At 31.5% G+C, this 16,303-nt stretch overlaps 1 protein-coding gene across 1 annotated transcript; it reads right to left on the bottom strand.

Annotated features, from left to right (window-relative positions):
- Window positions 1–1,585: 1,585 nt before the first annotated feature.
- On the bottom strand, window positions 1,586–13,122 carry LOC134687546 (uncharacterized). The gene is made up of 12 exons (XM_063547925.1): window positions 13,042–13,122; window positions 12,585–12,719; window positions 10,951–11,024; window positions 9,898–9,969; window positions 9,262–9,379; window positions 8,658–8,780; window positions 7,547–7,629; window positions 6,771–6,845; window positions 6,143–6,416; window positions 5,646–5,734; window positions 2,303–2,393; window positions 1,586–1,814 (listed from the first exon to the last, which is right to left on the bottom strand). The coding sequence occupies exons 1-12, from the start codon at window positions 13,073–13,075 to the stop codon at window positions 1,591–1,593; spliced, it is 1,392 nt and encodes a 463-aa protein (XP_063403995.1). The 5' UTR covers window positions 13,076–13,122; the 3' UTR covers window positions 1,586–1,590.
- Window positions 13,123–16,303: the final 3,181 nt, after the last annotated feature.

The following is a 16,303-nucleotide window of genomic DNA, read 5'->3' as shown; positions in this document are numbered from 1 at the left end:
ACAATTGAGGAGTATTTTGTCTCAATTATATAGCCATAATCTTTTCATAAATCTTATCCGCAAACTACAAAATTATGTAACGTCATTGTTTATCAACAACCTCATAAGAGATATCAGGTGTATAATTTGTACTACAAAAACATTATAAATTCAAAAATAGTACGCAGTTGAAGAGTATTGACAAGCTGGATTTGAAATGATTGCCAATGAGATAACTAATTACCAAAGAATGAATCATGATTGAAAAAGTGTATGAATTGTGATATCCAGTCGCATGATAATGTGCATGTTTAAAGCTAAAAATGTGTTTGGGATTTGTTATATGTCATTATCTAAAGAATCGTGTGCTGTATACGGGTCTTTGGTTGCTTTTGTTAAGTTTATTGACAACGTTGTAAGACGTTAGCATTTTAAAGGTTTACATGTTGTATAGGCATTTTTCTGTTGTAAAAGGCCGTTATTTTACCTTAAAATGTCTTTGTTATTAATGTCGCTGTGTTGACATCTCATCAATATGCAAACATTTTATGTCATTTTATTTATACTGCAAAATCGTCAATGGTGGAAAAAAGTAAAAGAGTGGAGAACGTTATCAAATAGATAGCTAAACAAAACAAAAAAACTTAAATCTAATACACAGGAATCCCACAAAGAAAACTGGTGTTTATACTTCCAAAGGTTAAGCAAATCCATATCCATGTGTGTACACGTCGTGTAGCTCATATAAGCACGAAACCGACGACAAGCACAATTCGATATGCCTCTGTCAAAAAAAGAAACAAGATTGTGGTGATGATAAATTGAAAGGACCACAGCCGTTTTCATAAAGCCCATATTATATAATATGTATCTGTGTAACGGACAGACTGACATAAGTAAACGCCTTACAAAAAAGCAGTTAAAACTGTCCTTCAACAACTTCATGATAAAAAAAACTTTACAGCAAATTACCGGATATTTCACGGTGAGATTGCAATACTTGTTAGTAAGACTTGCTTTATTTTACCAGACATAGAAAATAACAACAAAAAAACTAACTCCGAGAAAAAGTTTAAAAAGGAAAGTCAATAGCAATTGATACAATCAAAAGTTCAATCACATCAAACGAATAGATAACAACTGTCATATTCCTGAATTGGTACAGGCAATTTCCTAGAAAGAAAATTAAGAATCAATTAGATATAAGAAGATGAATAAGACATCTCTCCATCAAAGTCAAAATTTGAAAAAACTAAACCCCTGTAAGCCAAAGTACTTTAGTCTTTAACACGGAGCAGCAAGATATAAAAAGCATCACAAATGACAAGTGAAAAACCATTTAAACAGGAAAACCAAAGATCTTATCTATATACAAAAACGAGAAACACTTATAAACCAAATCAACAAACGACAACCACAAATGCAGCGGGGTTAAACTTTTTCATAGATAACAACCTTCACTTTTACCTGAAACAATAGTGTATATTACGGGATGTATCTGAAATGGTAAAGTCATAAAGTATCCATACATTTAACAACTTTTTGTATTTGTAATTTTAACAAACAAAAATCCTAAAGGTTTACTGTATTTTATTATGCCGTAAGGGAGAATTATTTCTTTTCACAAATGAAATTAGATTGAAGGTGACATCGTCCACCATACCACTTAAAATCATACATTGCTCCGTATTCTAAACATTCTCCTTGCGTGTTACTGTCTTTGTCTCCGAACCATGCAGTTGTTAAAATAGGTGAATTACTAGAATCCCATTCCCAGCTTGATGATTGAGGGTTTTTCTTCCCACCAATCCAATATGAATAATGTCGGTCATAACCTGTAAAAATATCACCATCAGGAATAAAAGAAAGATTAGATAATGGCGTCAATAAAATATCAACCACAAAGTGACCACCATATGTCACCTTGCGTTTAAATGCTGTCTGTTCTTAATATTTTGATAGCTTCCTTGATATTTCCTGAATAATTAATGAACTTTTATGAAATTTAATAAATTTTCTGTGTCATTTATTGAAAAAATTGTCGGTTGCATTTTTCGAATGGTAACCCTATAATATATTGGTTTAATAACTGTTTAAGCTATATCACTTGATACAAATGGTGTTTTATTTTGATTTAAACTTTTATAATTGTATGTGGATTTTCTCACAAAGAACTTTTATTTTTTAATAGAGTTTTACATTTGAATATGAAAAATCTAGCTGATCATCATGTCATATAAGTTGCATATGTTGACGTGAATTCTAGATCTTTGCCAACTTTGACTATTGTTATGTAACTGTAACTTTTATAATCAAACTGTACCGTGTTTGGATATAAGATAATTTTTCATTTCCTTTAATTCTCTTTCTGTCTCAAATTCTACCAGCTGACTATCTAATGCCATGCAGATAACCTGAAAAAAAAAGAAATTCCAGGAGAGATTCAATGAATGAAAAATGCCATTAAAAAAGACAAAAGTATCAAGAAAACTTTCGTATTTTTGTTACCAAAAAAGGTGAAATGGCAAAAAATCAGAACTCCAAAGTCGCTTCTAAACGCACTGTCTCCAAACAAATGACAAAAGCAAACATACCAAACGCATGGAAACAAAGGACATATGAATGTTTTGTTAAGAAAAGTTAAAAGCATATCATTTAGAGGAAATGCTGGATATACGTAAATTAAACAGCAACCCGAAAAAAGAAGCTCAATAGTCACCTAGAGTTCAACAGACGGTTTAAAGAGTAAATAGAATGTTAGGCTGCTTGTATTAATTTATTCGTAGAGATGAATAAGGTGGTACATAACACTGCAGGGAGATAACTCTGAAAAAAATAGCTGATCGTTTTAATTACTTATATTTGTCCAACGAAAAAATTTTCAGATAAAGTGTGATGTTCAAGTTTTTTTTTTTAAATCATATTTTTGTCATATGGTCAAAGTAAGCATTTTGTCAAAATTTTATGAAAATTAAACAAGTCGAATTAATTTAAGTAAAGGTGTTTGGTACCACCTTTAAGTGTAAGTCCACGCTATCGCACCAGTGTGTTCAATAAAAAAAAGTATTCTACTTCAGTGTAGATTGGCTATTTTCACAGTCTTGAATTAAAAAAATAGCAGAAAAACAATCGGCTGATATCTTTAATCAATTTAGAGTAGAGTAATTTATTTGTAAAAGTTTTCCTCTGTTTGAAGAAAATCATATGTTTTATATCATTGATACGGCTTTTTAAAAAAAAATATATAAAATTAAGCTTTACGTAGCTTTTTACAGAAAAATAACTAAATAGACAGAATTGTTTACCTATTGTAGAGAGTTAAGGCCAGCAACTCCAATATTTCTTATTATTTTAAATAATGGCTTAAACCTGGTTTTATGTCTAGCTTATAGTCTTATGCCGCATTTACATTTTGCTAAAATGTTATAAAGCTATAAACAAGTATGAAATTGAAGATTATTGAAACAAAAATCAAAACAAATGTGGCAAAATACATCTAAGGTCATATATGCATGGGGATAGAAAAACCTAAAGGCTTCGAATAATTCAATGTTTTAGGAACATTACAATCTTCCAAATATGAATGTATCTGCAGTTATATTATATCTCAAAACCACAGGCACTTGTCTCAGAAAAAAAAATCCTATATACCTTATTATAACACAAGGTATTTAACTTGCATTTTAGAAAAATGTTGGGTGGTGACGAAGTTCCGTTATATGCCGCTTTATATGCTGTTAATCCCACTAAAGCCTGTTTTGTCGTAAATCTAAATTGATTTATCTTTACAATGGTGTATAACATGCCTACATTTATTGTCGGAATCATCCGTAGCAATCCTACCAAAGTATGTCAATCGTTTTAATTTTGCAAACCGCTGAAGAATTGGCAATAAACGCGTCATGCTCCTTGTATATCTCGGTTTCCGATTGGTCAATTCTATGGGAAAGTCTAAATGATTCTCGGAGTTATCTGATCTTGTTTCATTTCATACGTAAAGTCAAGAGAGAGTCTGCAAGACATAATTGACGTCATGGGAAAACTTGTAACTTAGACATACCACAAACAACACTTGTTAGATTTTTTCACGGTATATCATACATTTTTACTAACTGTATGATAAGTTCTATTCATACGAAAACTAACAGTTATTTTTACAACAATTATTATAATAAATCATTTACTGCGGCCGTTTATTGCCAATTCTTCAGCGGTTTGCAAAATTGTTACGATTGACATACTTTGGTAGGATTGCTACGGATGATTCCGACAACAAATGTAGGCATGTTATACACCATTGTATAGATAAATCAATTTAAATTTACGATATAACAAGCTTTAGTGAGGTTGACAGCCTGTAAAGCGGCATATAACGGAACTTCGTCACCACCTAACATTTTTCTAAATTTCTGAGACAAGTGCCTGTGCTCAAAACAGAAGTACTAACATCTTTGCTAATAATTGTTTCATGTACGAAAATTCCACTAGCAGTGACCTCGACCCAAGGTTTGTGTAAACTCATCAAATATGCCAGGCAAATAATTTAGTACGTCGATTGTACTTTTCGTCTACAGAAAAGTCGTCGTAAGTGTTCAAATCGAAACAGTTACAAGTCCATAACATATGAGAAATTTTAAAACATTCTGAACTGATCAAACCGCTACAAATTAATGCACCAAATACATCTGTCCATGTATACCTAGTGATAAAACAAATCATTGTTCAACAAACAGCCAAAAACAAAAACCTGTTAAATATATTTTACTTTTACACAAAAATGCTTACTACGTGTGTATATCCGATGATACTCTTGACTAGAGACCGAAACGTCGTCCGGTAGTGTCATCATTTCATTACATGCTCCTACGTGTGGGTAGACACACAACGAATTTGGTACATTATTATTATTTTCTATGTTGTGTTTTGAGTAATTAAGAGATAACTGTATTGTATCTGAAGCTTTACGGACGTCCATCGGTAGTTTTACTGTCGCAAATTTATTTTACCTGGCGACGCGGATGGACGTCCGCAAAGCTTCAAATACAATACAATTATCTCTATTCTAATGCAAAACAAGTTTATGATTAAATTTTAATCATTATTTCAGTGTAAAATGTTCTTTAAAGAAAATTCCGCGAAAAGATGTTATGTTCTTTGATCCCTACACTATGTGACGTCATATGTATGCTTCCGGCGTCAAACATAAACACCTGGCGTTTTCTGGCTTCTGTGCCGCTTCAGAATGTAATAAAATTTGCTAAAAAGAAGATTTTTAGGGCGCAACAAGTGAGTTTTTTGTTTATTATTGTAGAATAAACATGGGAATACATTCCGAAATTCAAAATGTCGGCTTCCTTAGTTACAGACAAGGAGATAGAGAATTTTACGCTAGCTGTAATCCAATCAGAACAATTGTTACAAAATAATTGCATTAGAATATTGTTTGTCTGTTTGTCTTTTTTTTTTTAGCCATGGCTTTGTCATTTTTTTTTTTTATCTATGAGTTTGAATATCCCTCTGGTATCTTCCGCTCCTCTTTAAAACATGTTTTCGGGCAACCAAATCTCACCATAACGTTTTACATTGCACTGATACACATTTAAAATTTACTTTTGATATAACAAGACATACATAGTTATGCAGATCAATAATCATACAATTTATACCTTTGCATCTTCCCATATCTCTGTCCTGCCTTCTGGGTTAATATAATAACATGTCCCACCAACTTGTACAAAATCTACTCCACAGTTCACTGAAAAAAAAATAAAGCTAGCTAAACAAAAGTTGTCTTATTATCAGAAATGACCGTTTATGTAAATTTAAGGAATTAAAGATGTTTAGAACTTTAATTATATATAACTGTTCGATGCAAAAATACTGGGGTCACATTTTTGTTTTTAATTTCATCTAAGGAAAAGTTTACCACTCAAAACGTAAAGGATTTGATACAGATTTAGACATGTATTTGTATTCTTAAGGCGCTCGTAACGATAATACAGATTTATCAGTGATGCTCGAATACAAAATGTTCAAAAGGCAAAAAAACGTTTGAAGTTGTAAACCATTAAGAACCCAAAATTTCGAATGAATTTGCCAATACAGCAATATTCGATGGGAAACATCAGGAAAGATATCAATAGAAAATAAATATATATCATACGCGCTGGGTACGTTACTCTGATTGTTGTAGTGGTGGGTTGCTCTGTTGTTATAGTTGTTGGCTGAGCTGTCGTCGTTGTCTGTGTTGTCGTTGTTGGCCTAGTTGTTGTTGTTGTCTGTGTTGTCGTAGTTGGCTGAGTTGTCGTTGTTGGTGTTGTTGTTATCGTACTTGGAACTGTTGTCTGAGACAGTTTTGAAAGCAGCAAAACTTGGTTATTACAGGAATGCGTATTGCAACAAGACGCGTCATGACCATTCGCCATTGCAGAACAGACCTGTTCAAAATATTTCATTGTTCAAAATCACTTTCAATTTTTTATGAACTTGTGTGGTTGTTAATTCAATTTCAACTGGTAATTCTCAATTTAAAGGAAATTTTATTGAATGGATATAAAAACATCAATACATTACATTTTAAGTTAGATGTAAGTTGTAAAAATCATAAATCGTACAATGCAGCATGAAAAAGTATAATGACAAATATAATGCCTACCCATATTAAAATCAGCATACCGTGTTGCAAGAAACAAGTTTATGTTGGTTTTTTTATAAATGGCGCAAAAATTATAAAACCAACATATCAGTATAGATATAATGGTTTAAATGAATTGATAACTTATAATGGTTACATTTGCAGTGGAACACCCCATCCTGTATTTAACTGCCATGGTCTGAATGTTTACTTCACGGTCAATAATGCACTTCTGAAAGTAAAATATGTAAAAGCTTGTTAATGTTTGGCTGTTCAACCTTAACAAAACACATAAATGGCGAAACAACCGTTAAATATGCTGTAAAAAAGTACGAAAGATACCAGAGGGACATTCAAATTTAATATAAAAAAAAATTGACAACGAAATGGCTGAAAAGAAAAAGACAACAGTTAAAAGTTGTCGATTCCAAAAAAAAAATTTTATTATACTATTTATTTTTATAATCCCAAATATTTTTTTAGTAAATATTCGATAATGAGAAAACCAATCGAGTTGAAATGACCAATGGTAATCTGTTTATCGCTTTTTCACTTAATATACCAACGTCGTGAATTTCATTTAAATTACAACGGCAACTTTTCATATCACTCTACTGTGCTAAGAAAAGAAATTATCAGTCAGAAAGATTAAAGGAACATTTCGTAAAACAGCAATATCTTTCATCACTTAACTCACAATTATTATATGCCTATCCCTGTCCTAGTTTCACTCCATAAATTGCAAGAATATTAGATGACCTAAATGTTATGTGACCAATATTTATGATTCCCAAAATTAGATGAAGTATTTACAAGTATCAAAAAGTAAACTCACAAAAATACTGAACTCCAAAATCATTTTCATTTAATCGAAAAGTTTATTTGACTCAAATAGCATATTGAGGACGAGTTAATAATTGGTATTTCACAAACCTTTCCATTGTCACATGATTCAAATGTCTGGCATATCTCATTCTCACCAATATCAGTGCAGTTAAGACAACTCAGTGGACCATCTGTAAATATATCAACAAACATGTCAGCCAATATAACAATACAACTCAACATATAGTCATAACAAATACCATAACAAGGTTTGCTAAAAAAGAAATGAATATGACATTTATATCATACGAGCAATGAAAAATGATAAGCAGCATAACATAAAAAAAACTATTAAAATTGAATAGTTATATAGTTATGTTAACACTAAGTAACAATAAAGGAAAGATATTTTCAAAATTTACGACTCAAAGTTCTACACACAAATCATACACTCACTGACCACCTATGTGACCAATGATTGTATAGCTGTTCTCTATGTCACAATCACAGTACAAATGTACACCAACTTTTGCAAAACTTTGAATACTCAATATTTGTCTCATAGAGATTCGTCAAACCATCATATTGACGAAATAAAATCAATTAAAACAATGCCACAAACTCAATGCGACTAACTTAAGAATGATATGCCAGATTTTTTTTATGTGTATGTTAATGTAAAAGAAGACGAGTACAGATGCAGGTACTTGTCAAGATATCATATCAAAGGCATTTTGGTTTTGGTACAATACATTTACAGCAAATTTTCAAAACTCATTTCCAAATGTCTGAAAAAAGGCTAAGCGTTTACTTAGTATCAACATGTTGTCATCCTTTCCTTTTATTCTTTATTTTTCTATGTTTTGTCATGTGTTCTGTTAATTGTCTGTTTGTCTTATTCATCTTTAGCCAGGCCTTGTCAGTTTATTTTCGTTTTATGAGTTTGACTGTCCCTCTGGTATCGTTTTTCCCTCTTTCAGAATATGTTAATTGTTTCTGAGATTCACAGAATCGTCCGCTATGGTGAACTTGAACAAGTGGATCATGGTCTACATATTGAAGGACTTATAGTATCAAATAAATATAAAGGAAAATCTAAAATCTAAAGACAAATTGTCATAATGATCTATCCTACTTGATCATAGTAAATATTTTCATAATATATATGACGATACTTTAAATATAATTGGAAAAGTTACATAATATACACAGTACATACGACATTCTCCACACATGGCTGCGCATATTTCACGAGTTGTAGCGTGATGGTTGCATATATTCTGGTTTTTATCTAACATATATTGGCATGCATATGGTGTCGCATCACGGCATTCTTTAGATACTGAAAATGATGACGAGAGAAACTTTGAGTATATATCATGTTCTTTATTGCAATCCAATTTGCACACATTAGTTAAGCAGTAGACATTGGAAAATATAAGCAGTTCATTATTTGCTTAAATTATTTGTTTGACTTATAACTATTTGAACATCAATCATAAACATGGATGTTGCTTCTTATCCTGAGTGGCCTAGCAGTCTAACATCTCAAGTTAACATCTCATAAAGCGTTGAGTGTTTTTTTTAATTTTATAATTCTAGTATTTGATACCTCAATTGATCCAATTACAAAAACCTTGTTACAATGTTTTCCTTTTATTTGCGTGAGGAATGTTTGTACCAAAAACATTACATTAGTTTGCTGTAAATGTGCGCACACAATGAAATTTAATTTACATGTACTTAAAGTCCCTTAGAATTAAATCAGACTGTACAAAGAACCCGTTTAACAACCTGATAAAATTATTTTAATGCTGAGTTACCTGACAGGGGATCCGTTGGTTTGACCAGATTGGAATTACATTTATCTTGTTTGCAGCAGTATCCAGGCAAATGTAGTTCGTTCCTTGTGTGTCGTGATTCATGGAAAATATTGCATTGCTGTATAGATAAAACAATTTATAATAATGAGATAAGAAATTATAGTATGTGATAAAAATTAAATACCACATGTGTCGTAGGAAGAATGTTCCAGATCAGATCATATCACTATATATGTGTAATGTGATAAGCCTTGCGTTTTCTTTGTTACAGTAGTATTTTGTAATATGTTGTTGTCTTTTCGTCATTTTCTTTTTTTTGCTACGGTATATTTTTTTTACTCGATTTTTTCGAATATCTGGGTTTTTTTTCTTTTGCTTCATTAACTTCACTAAATAAGTTTTACTTACTTAAAAAGAAAAAGATAATGATAGAATGTTCCCATTCAAAAAGATTTATTCCTATTTAAAAAGTGTATAACCAAATTGGACTTACAAAAAATAGCCATATTCTTTTCTGATCAGCATTGTCTAAGGGTGTTGTTCTGTTAAGACATTTTTAATTTCAAATCAATTTCTAAGTATTCTGAGATAAAATAATTCACCAAGTAATGAATGGAAAATATGTTAATAGCTTACCGTTGTATTGACACATCCTAGAGCATATCTCTTACGAAAACTTTGGTCTATAAACCCTGTCATTGAGCACGCCTATGCATACAAAATACAAATAGGGATAACACTTTAATAATTATACTATTGTTATTTTTACCATACGAAATACCGATCAACATTGTCTGGAGTTTGTTAACTACATTTGAATTCTTTTAATCAATATGTGACGTTAGAACATCGATAAATTACTGTAAATATATTTTTGTCCGCGTGAATTTATTTCACGAACTAAGTCCTGCCCACAAAAATTTAATTTCGCGTCCTAAAATATTAAAACATGAATTGATAGTGAATACAAACAAAGATGCTCATTTACTTGACTAAGTTTTACACGTTGTCCAATAAAGCTGTCATGTATGGTTTGGCGCATTATTTACGACCTTCCATCCCGTAATCCTTGATTGGTCATTGGTGTTGTTTTATAAGTTACACGGGTCGATAGGAGAAATGTATTGAAAAGCAAGGTTTTATAACATTCATGTTCAGTAAAAGTTCCGATGGCATCTATTTAATACATTTTTGATACACGTCAGCTGCATTTGAATTCGTGAAAATTATTACAACGCGAATTAAAAGTGCATATACATTGCTGTTGTCTCAATCTAACAAACACATGTTATTGTTGAGGTCCAAGTCATAAAAATCATGTATCAAATATAAAGAAGAAGAAATGGTATGATTGTCAATGATACAACTTTCCACCGACCAAAGTGACACAGAAATTAACAACTATAGGTCACCGTACGGACTTCAAAGACTGCTATATATATGATACAAAACACTATAAAGAATTTCGGATCTGAAATAATAATAATAATATATTACTTTACTGTGCGAATAAAACTTATATGTGGACCTGTTTACATAAAAAAAAGAGTTAAAATTGGTAGTAATTCATGTGGTCTGTTCATAAGGAAAAAAAGAAAATAAATTGTATTTTCAGACATGTATATTGTATGTAGATGTTGAATTTTAATTTCAAGTTAAGACGATTATTTCAAGTTAAATTTTACAAACCTGAGATGGTCCACATGTAGTAGTTGTTTGACAATGACTTGGGTCTTCAACGGATGAACATTTAAAGCAGCTTACTGTAAAATAATATTGACATTGTTAATGAATCAATCTGACTTGTACCTGTACCCTAGTATCATATTTCAAATGAAGTGAACCAAACAGCTTTTCTCGTTGTTTCATTAATAGTCTGAAAATATCCATTGGTCCGTGCAAGTTGCAGATATTAATCTTGAAATTCGATAACAATGTTCTTCCTTAATTTATTTTTTCAGAAAAATATTAAAAACTTAAAAGTAGAGTTTAGGCACCATTATATATCACAACACAGAAAGACTATTAAAAGTAATCGGTGTCTAATTTCATACGAGAACCGAAACACTTACATGTTCATTGGTTCTTTTTTTAAGAATGTTTGAATATTATTACAGTTAGCTTGAAAATACACTTTTAAAAAGAGACCTGCCATGAAAAGATTAAACAAGTTCTTAAATTTGATTATATAAATAGTTTCGAAGGTTTTAAAATTTTGTTCATTTATATTATATAATTATCATGAGGGCGTTTCAAACATTGCGATATGTTTTATAGTTGCAAATCACCAGTTTCAGTACAGAAATGAATCTTTTAAATCTCATATTAAAACGTGTTTAGACAATCAGTTTGAGAACTAAAATTTTGTGTGCAAAACAAAATTGAATTGGAATATGTTGATTTTAAACAGTGAAAGGATGTTGATTTGATGACTTGGTGTTAACGGAAATACCACTATATGTGCACGTGTAAACGAAACACGAAAATGAATGCACTTCATTTTTTCTGTTGTTCCGTTGTTTTCATCTTTAATGTGTATCTCTCGGTTTTAATTTTTAAACCGGTTGTTTTGGGTTTTTTTTTTTCTCTCTCAATCGATTTATGACTTTTGAACAGCGGTATACTACTGTAGCCTTTATTTCGGCATTGCAGAATGAAAAGTAATACAGGAGTTCATTCCTAGAGATTTCGCCCAGTAACTTATCTCACACAGGTGTTTTGTATCTCCCTCGTGCAGAGCTATCGATTTTATTCGAATTCGGGTTTACTTTTGATTGTTTCTTTTTGTTTTTTATCAGTTCGTCAGCGTCTTGTTTTGAGTATCAGTAAAGAGGAAAATGTGGTTAAATTGTCGAAATCTTCTACTGGTTCTTCAAAATTGGTACAGTGAATGTTATGATTTTGCCTTGTAAACCAGTTAACTTTTTCAAAGGACTATTTGTAAAATGTCTTGACTCTTTAATAATACTCTCAACTGAATCGTGTAAAATCGGATTTTTAATTTTCCGTAATCCAACGTAAATCAATAGTTGTCAAAAATACAAGGATTGTTAATCATTACGCCAGACGCGCGTTTCGTCTTCATAAAACTCATCAGTTACGCTCAGATCACAATAGTTGTAAAGCCAACAAACTTAAAGAGCATTGATGACTCAAAAATCCAAAAAGTTGTGCCAAATACGGCTAAGGTAATCTATAAGAAAATCCTTAGTTTTTCGAAAAATTCAAGGTTTTGTAACAGGAAATTTATAATGTAAGAGATATACCACATGATACTGACGTATGCAGATTCCTTATTACCTTTTATATTCTGTACGACTTACATTGTCTCTTATCACATTCGTGTCCACATCTTTGGTATACTTTGGGATACTGACAGGCAAATGGATTCTCCTTGAAGGCATAGGCACAGAACTTATGATCACTTAGTACTGGTAATCCAAGGTGAGCCAAACTTACTAAATATAAAAATAAACCATTCATAGTAATCTAACAGATCCTAATTACAGTAGAAACAAAAGCTGTGTCTTTAATATAAAGTCATCATGCAATAATTTAATTGACAAGTTTCTCCTTTTTTCTATTTTGAATGAATTTACGCGGTTACCTGTGTCATTCGTAAAATAACAAAAGCATCACAGGAAAATTTTGATTTTTTTTTCAAGTTACTATTACTAAAACCTATAATGAATATTTGGATTTTAAAATAATTTCGTGTTTTTTTGTTCCAACAGTATTCACGTAGTGTACCATTACAACATAATATTTCAATGATCTTACCAATGACAGATAATACAAGACGAAATGACTCCATTTTCTGTTGACTAGTACAAATCGAAGTCTTATCTATACACTAGCGGAAACTTGCACTGTTTGACTTTATCGTATCTTATACAAATCCCACAAAGCTACAAATTAGGATTCGCACATGTCACAAAATACCTAGGTTTATGTTCTTGCTTTTTGGTAACTTTGGGTCGATTGTCTGGAGATATTCTATTCCCTTCAACATTAATGTGCAGCCTAAAATAACAGCTATTTAATATAAAGAAAATGTTCAATGTTGGAAAATTGTTAAAATTAGAAATGCAGAGGTAAGGCATCTCATTGCAAATAAACTCATCATAGAAAACAGGACTAGTATATACGCCAGACGCGCGTTTCGTCTCGAAAGACTCAACAGTGACGCTCGAATCCAAAAAAATTGAAAAAAGCCAAATAAAGTACGAAGTTGAAGAGCATTGCGATCCAAAATTCCTAAAAGTGTTGCCAAATACAGCTAAAATTATCTATGCATGAGGAAGAAAAGCCTAAGTATTTCAAAAAAATCAAAATGTTGTCAATGATATGAAACAAAAATCAATCAAAACTCGAGGGACAAGGATGTAACTGTTAGACCTTCAACAATCAACACAACCAAAAATGTAAAGTAACCAAAAATAAAAATTGGTAAAACATAAAATACGAAAACCAACAAATTGATTTGCCTATAAATATAACTGCAGAAATAAATCAAAATAAAAGACAAGTTCCTGGTGCGGGACCGGCAATGAACTTCAACATGTTAGTTAGCGCACAAATATAACCCTCACCTTGGACTGTTAAATACAAGTACAACAAAAAATTAAATGAAAAGGAGCTAAAAAATTCAGATAAGTTCTAAGACATATAATGAAAGCAGCTACAATAGAAAAACTTGGAGTTACTGAAAGTCCACTTTCAATTAATAAATAGACCTGTCCCAAGTCAGGAGCCTCTGGCCTTTGTTAGTCTTGTATTATTTTAATTTTAGTTTCTTGTGTACAATTTGGAAATTAGTATGGCGTTCATTATCACTGAACTAGTATATATTTGTTTAGGGGCCAGCTGAAGGACGCCTCCGGGTGCGGGAATTTCTCGCTACATTGAAGACCTGTTGGTGACCTTATGCTGTTGGTTTTTTTTTATTTGGTCGGGTTGTAGTCTCTTTGACACATTCCCCATTTCCATTCTCAATTTTACCCTATTTTTCACCAAATAAAATGTCATCAAAATCAAAATATGTAAATAAAATAAATTCATGTCATAATATGTATTGATGTGTGAGTGTCTTCTTTTCTTGATGTAAGCGAAGTTTATCGGGTACAATACATTTGTGTACCACCATTGATTTCCCATGTTAAATATACTAATACATTCCGCAATTGTAAAATATTTTGTACTATTATCTTTCATTTTTGATAATGTCATGAATGTGATTGGGCTAAATGTCTTTTTGTGTTTCTTCAATACATATATGACGTGGCACCAGATTTGTTTGTTTTTTCTCAAACAATTTATGAATTATTACTGTTGCCTTTACTTATATTTCGTCATTGTTATTGTGCTGCGGTAAATAATGTTATTCCTGTCTTTATTTTTGCTAATATGCGTTGTCTATGTGCGTTTATGTGCTTATTTGTTGCATATTTGTTTGTTTTATAGTGATTAAGATTTTAATACAATGCTCACTGAAGTACTCCCATTTTTGACACTTATTTTTACTTATTTTATCTGTTTGTTTTGTTCTCAAATGGTTGTCAATATAATGCAATTCGGTGCAATTGTCATACAAGTGAGAGGATAAGCTAGCTTTAAAACCAGGTCTAATCCACCATTTCCTACACAAGAAAATGCCTGTACAAAGTCAGGAATATGACAGTTGTAATCCAGTCGTTTGATGAGCATGAGCTTTTGATGTTGCCATTTGATTAGGGACTTTCCGTTTTCGATTTTCTTAAGAATTCAGTATTTTTGTGATTTTACTTTTGTTTTGTACTTTTTTTGCAGAAATTCTCTTAGTTTCAAATTAAGAAACTGATTGAGTAAAGTTTTGTGATGTACTATTGACAGCAAAATTTCACATAACATCTCGTTGCATATATGGAAATAAGCAATCAACTGTTTACCTCTTTTTTTAACTGTGTTCAAACTGTAGTAACCTCAAATTTCAAAAATATTCTATAGAAACACTAAATAAAACAAGACGCTCTAAAGAGCCTGTGTAGCTCACCTTGGTATATGTGCATATTAAACAAAGAACACAGAATGATTCATGACAAAAATGTTTACTGAACATTCTTGCTGCTTACAATTATCTCTATCTATAATGAACTTGGCCCAGTAGTTACAGTGGAAAATATTTTGTTTAAATTTTCAAAAGGAGTAGGTCCGGTAAGGACCGATTTTGGCTTCAAATTTCAGGTTCATTTGTAGAAAGATTTTGACCACTTTTTTAACTGATTTAGTCATTAAAAACGATCCGTTTCAAGCTCAAATATAAAAAATCTACCAAATACGCCAAAAAATGACAATTTTCAGATGATTTGTCAAAATGAAAGTGCCCGCATCAATGTTCATCCTCAACCTTTATATACGATATGTATTATCATCAAATACAACATACATTTCAATATTACGATGAACACGGATAATACATATCGTATATAAAGGTTGAGGATGAACACAGATGCGGCAACTTTCACTGAAACTGTCTAAAAGTTAACTAAAATGATAGAATTGTGAAGATTTCAGTAATTTATCATGACTTAATGGTTCTAGTACCCGATATATATGCATTGTATTGTCAAAAACAGCCCACATTTATGTAGCAGAAGCATTTTACTGTCGAATAAATAAGTAAAAGATTATATTTTAACAATTTTGTAAACTGCCATATTTTTGGGCCAAAAGGGGTCTTACTGGACCTACTCCTTTTTAAGTCTGACAAAAAATTATGTTCTGTTTGCTGCACACTTGTACAACAGTGGAATATGTTCATATCAAACTAGGTGAGAAATGAACATACTTCAAAGACTAGAGGCTCTAAAGAGCCTGTGTCGCTCACCTTGGTCTATGTGCATATTAAACAAACGACATGGATGGATTCATGACAAAATTGTTATTCTGGTGATGGTGATGTGTTTGTAGATCTTACTTTACTGAACATTCTTGCTACTTACAATTTTCTATATCTATAATAAATTTGGCCTTTTAGTTACAGAGGAAAATATTTTGTAAAAAC

The sequence above is a fragment of the Mytilus trossulus genome, chromosome 10, assembly GCF_036588685.1.
Source record: "Mytilus trossulus isolate FHL-02 chromosome 10, PNRI_Mtr1.1.1.hap1, whole genome shotgun sequence".
NCBI lineage: Eukaryota > Metazoa > Mollusca > Bivalvia > Mytilida > Mytilidae > Mytilus > Mytilus trossulus.
The sequence above is the reverse complement of the archived record's forward strand: the minus strand, read 5'-3'. Positions and strand labels throughout refer to the sequence as shown.

What these genes read in the sequence shown, in the direction of transcription:
- LOC134687546 (XM_063547925.1), bottom strand. Translation starts at nt 13,075, where the DNA reads ATGGAGTCATTTCGTCTTGTATTATCTGTCATTG. An exon ending in CGAATGTGATAAGAGACAAT is followed by an intron (nt 11,025 to 12,584) that starts GTAAGTCGTACA and finishes ATTATTTTACAG; the next exon opens with TAAGCTGCTTTAAATGTTCA. An exon ending in ACCAACGGATCCCCTGTCAG is followed by an intron (nt 8,781 to 9,261) that starts GTAACTCAGCAT and finishes CATCATTTTCAG; the next exon opens with TATCTAAAGAATGCCGTGAT.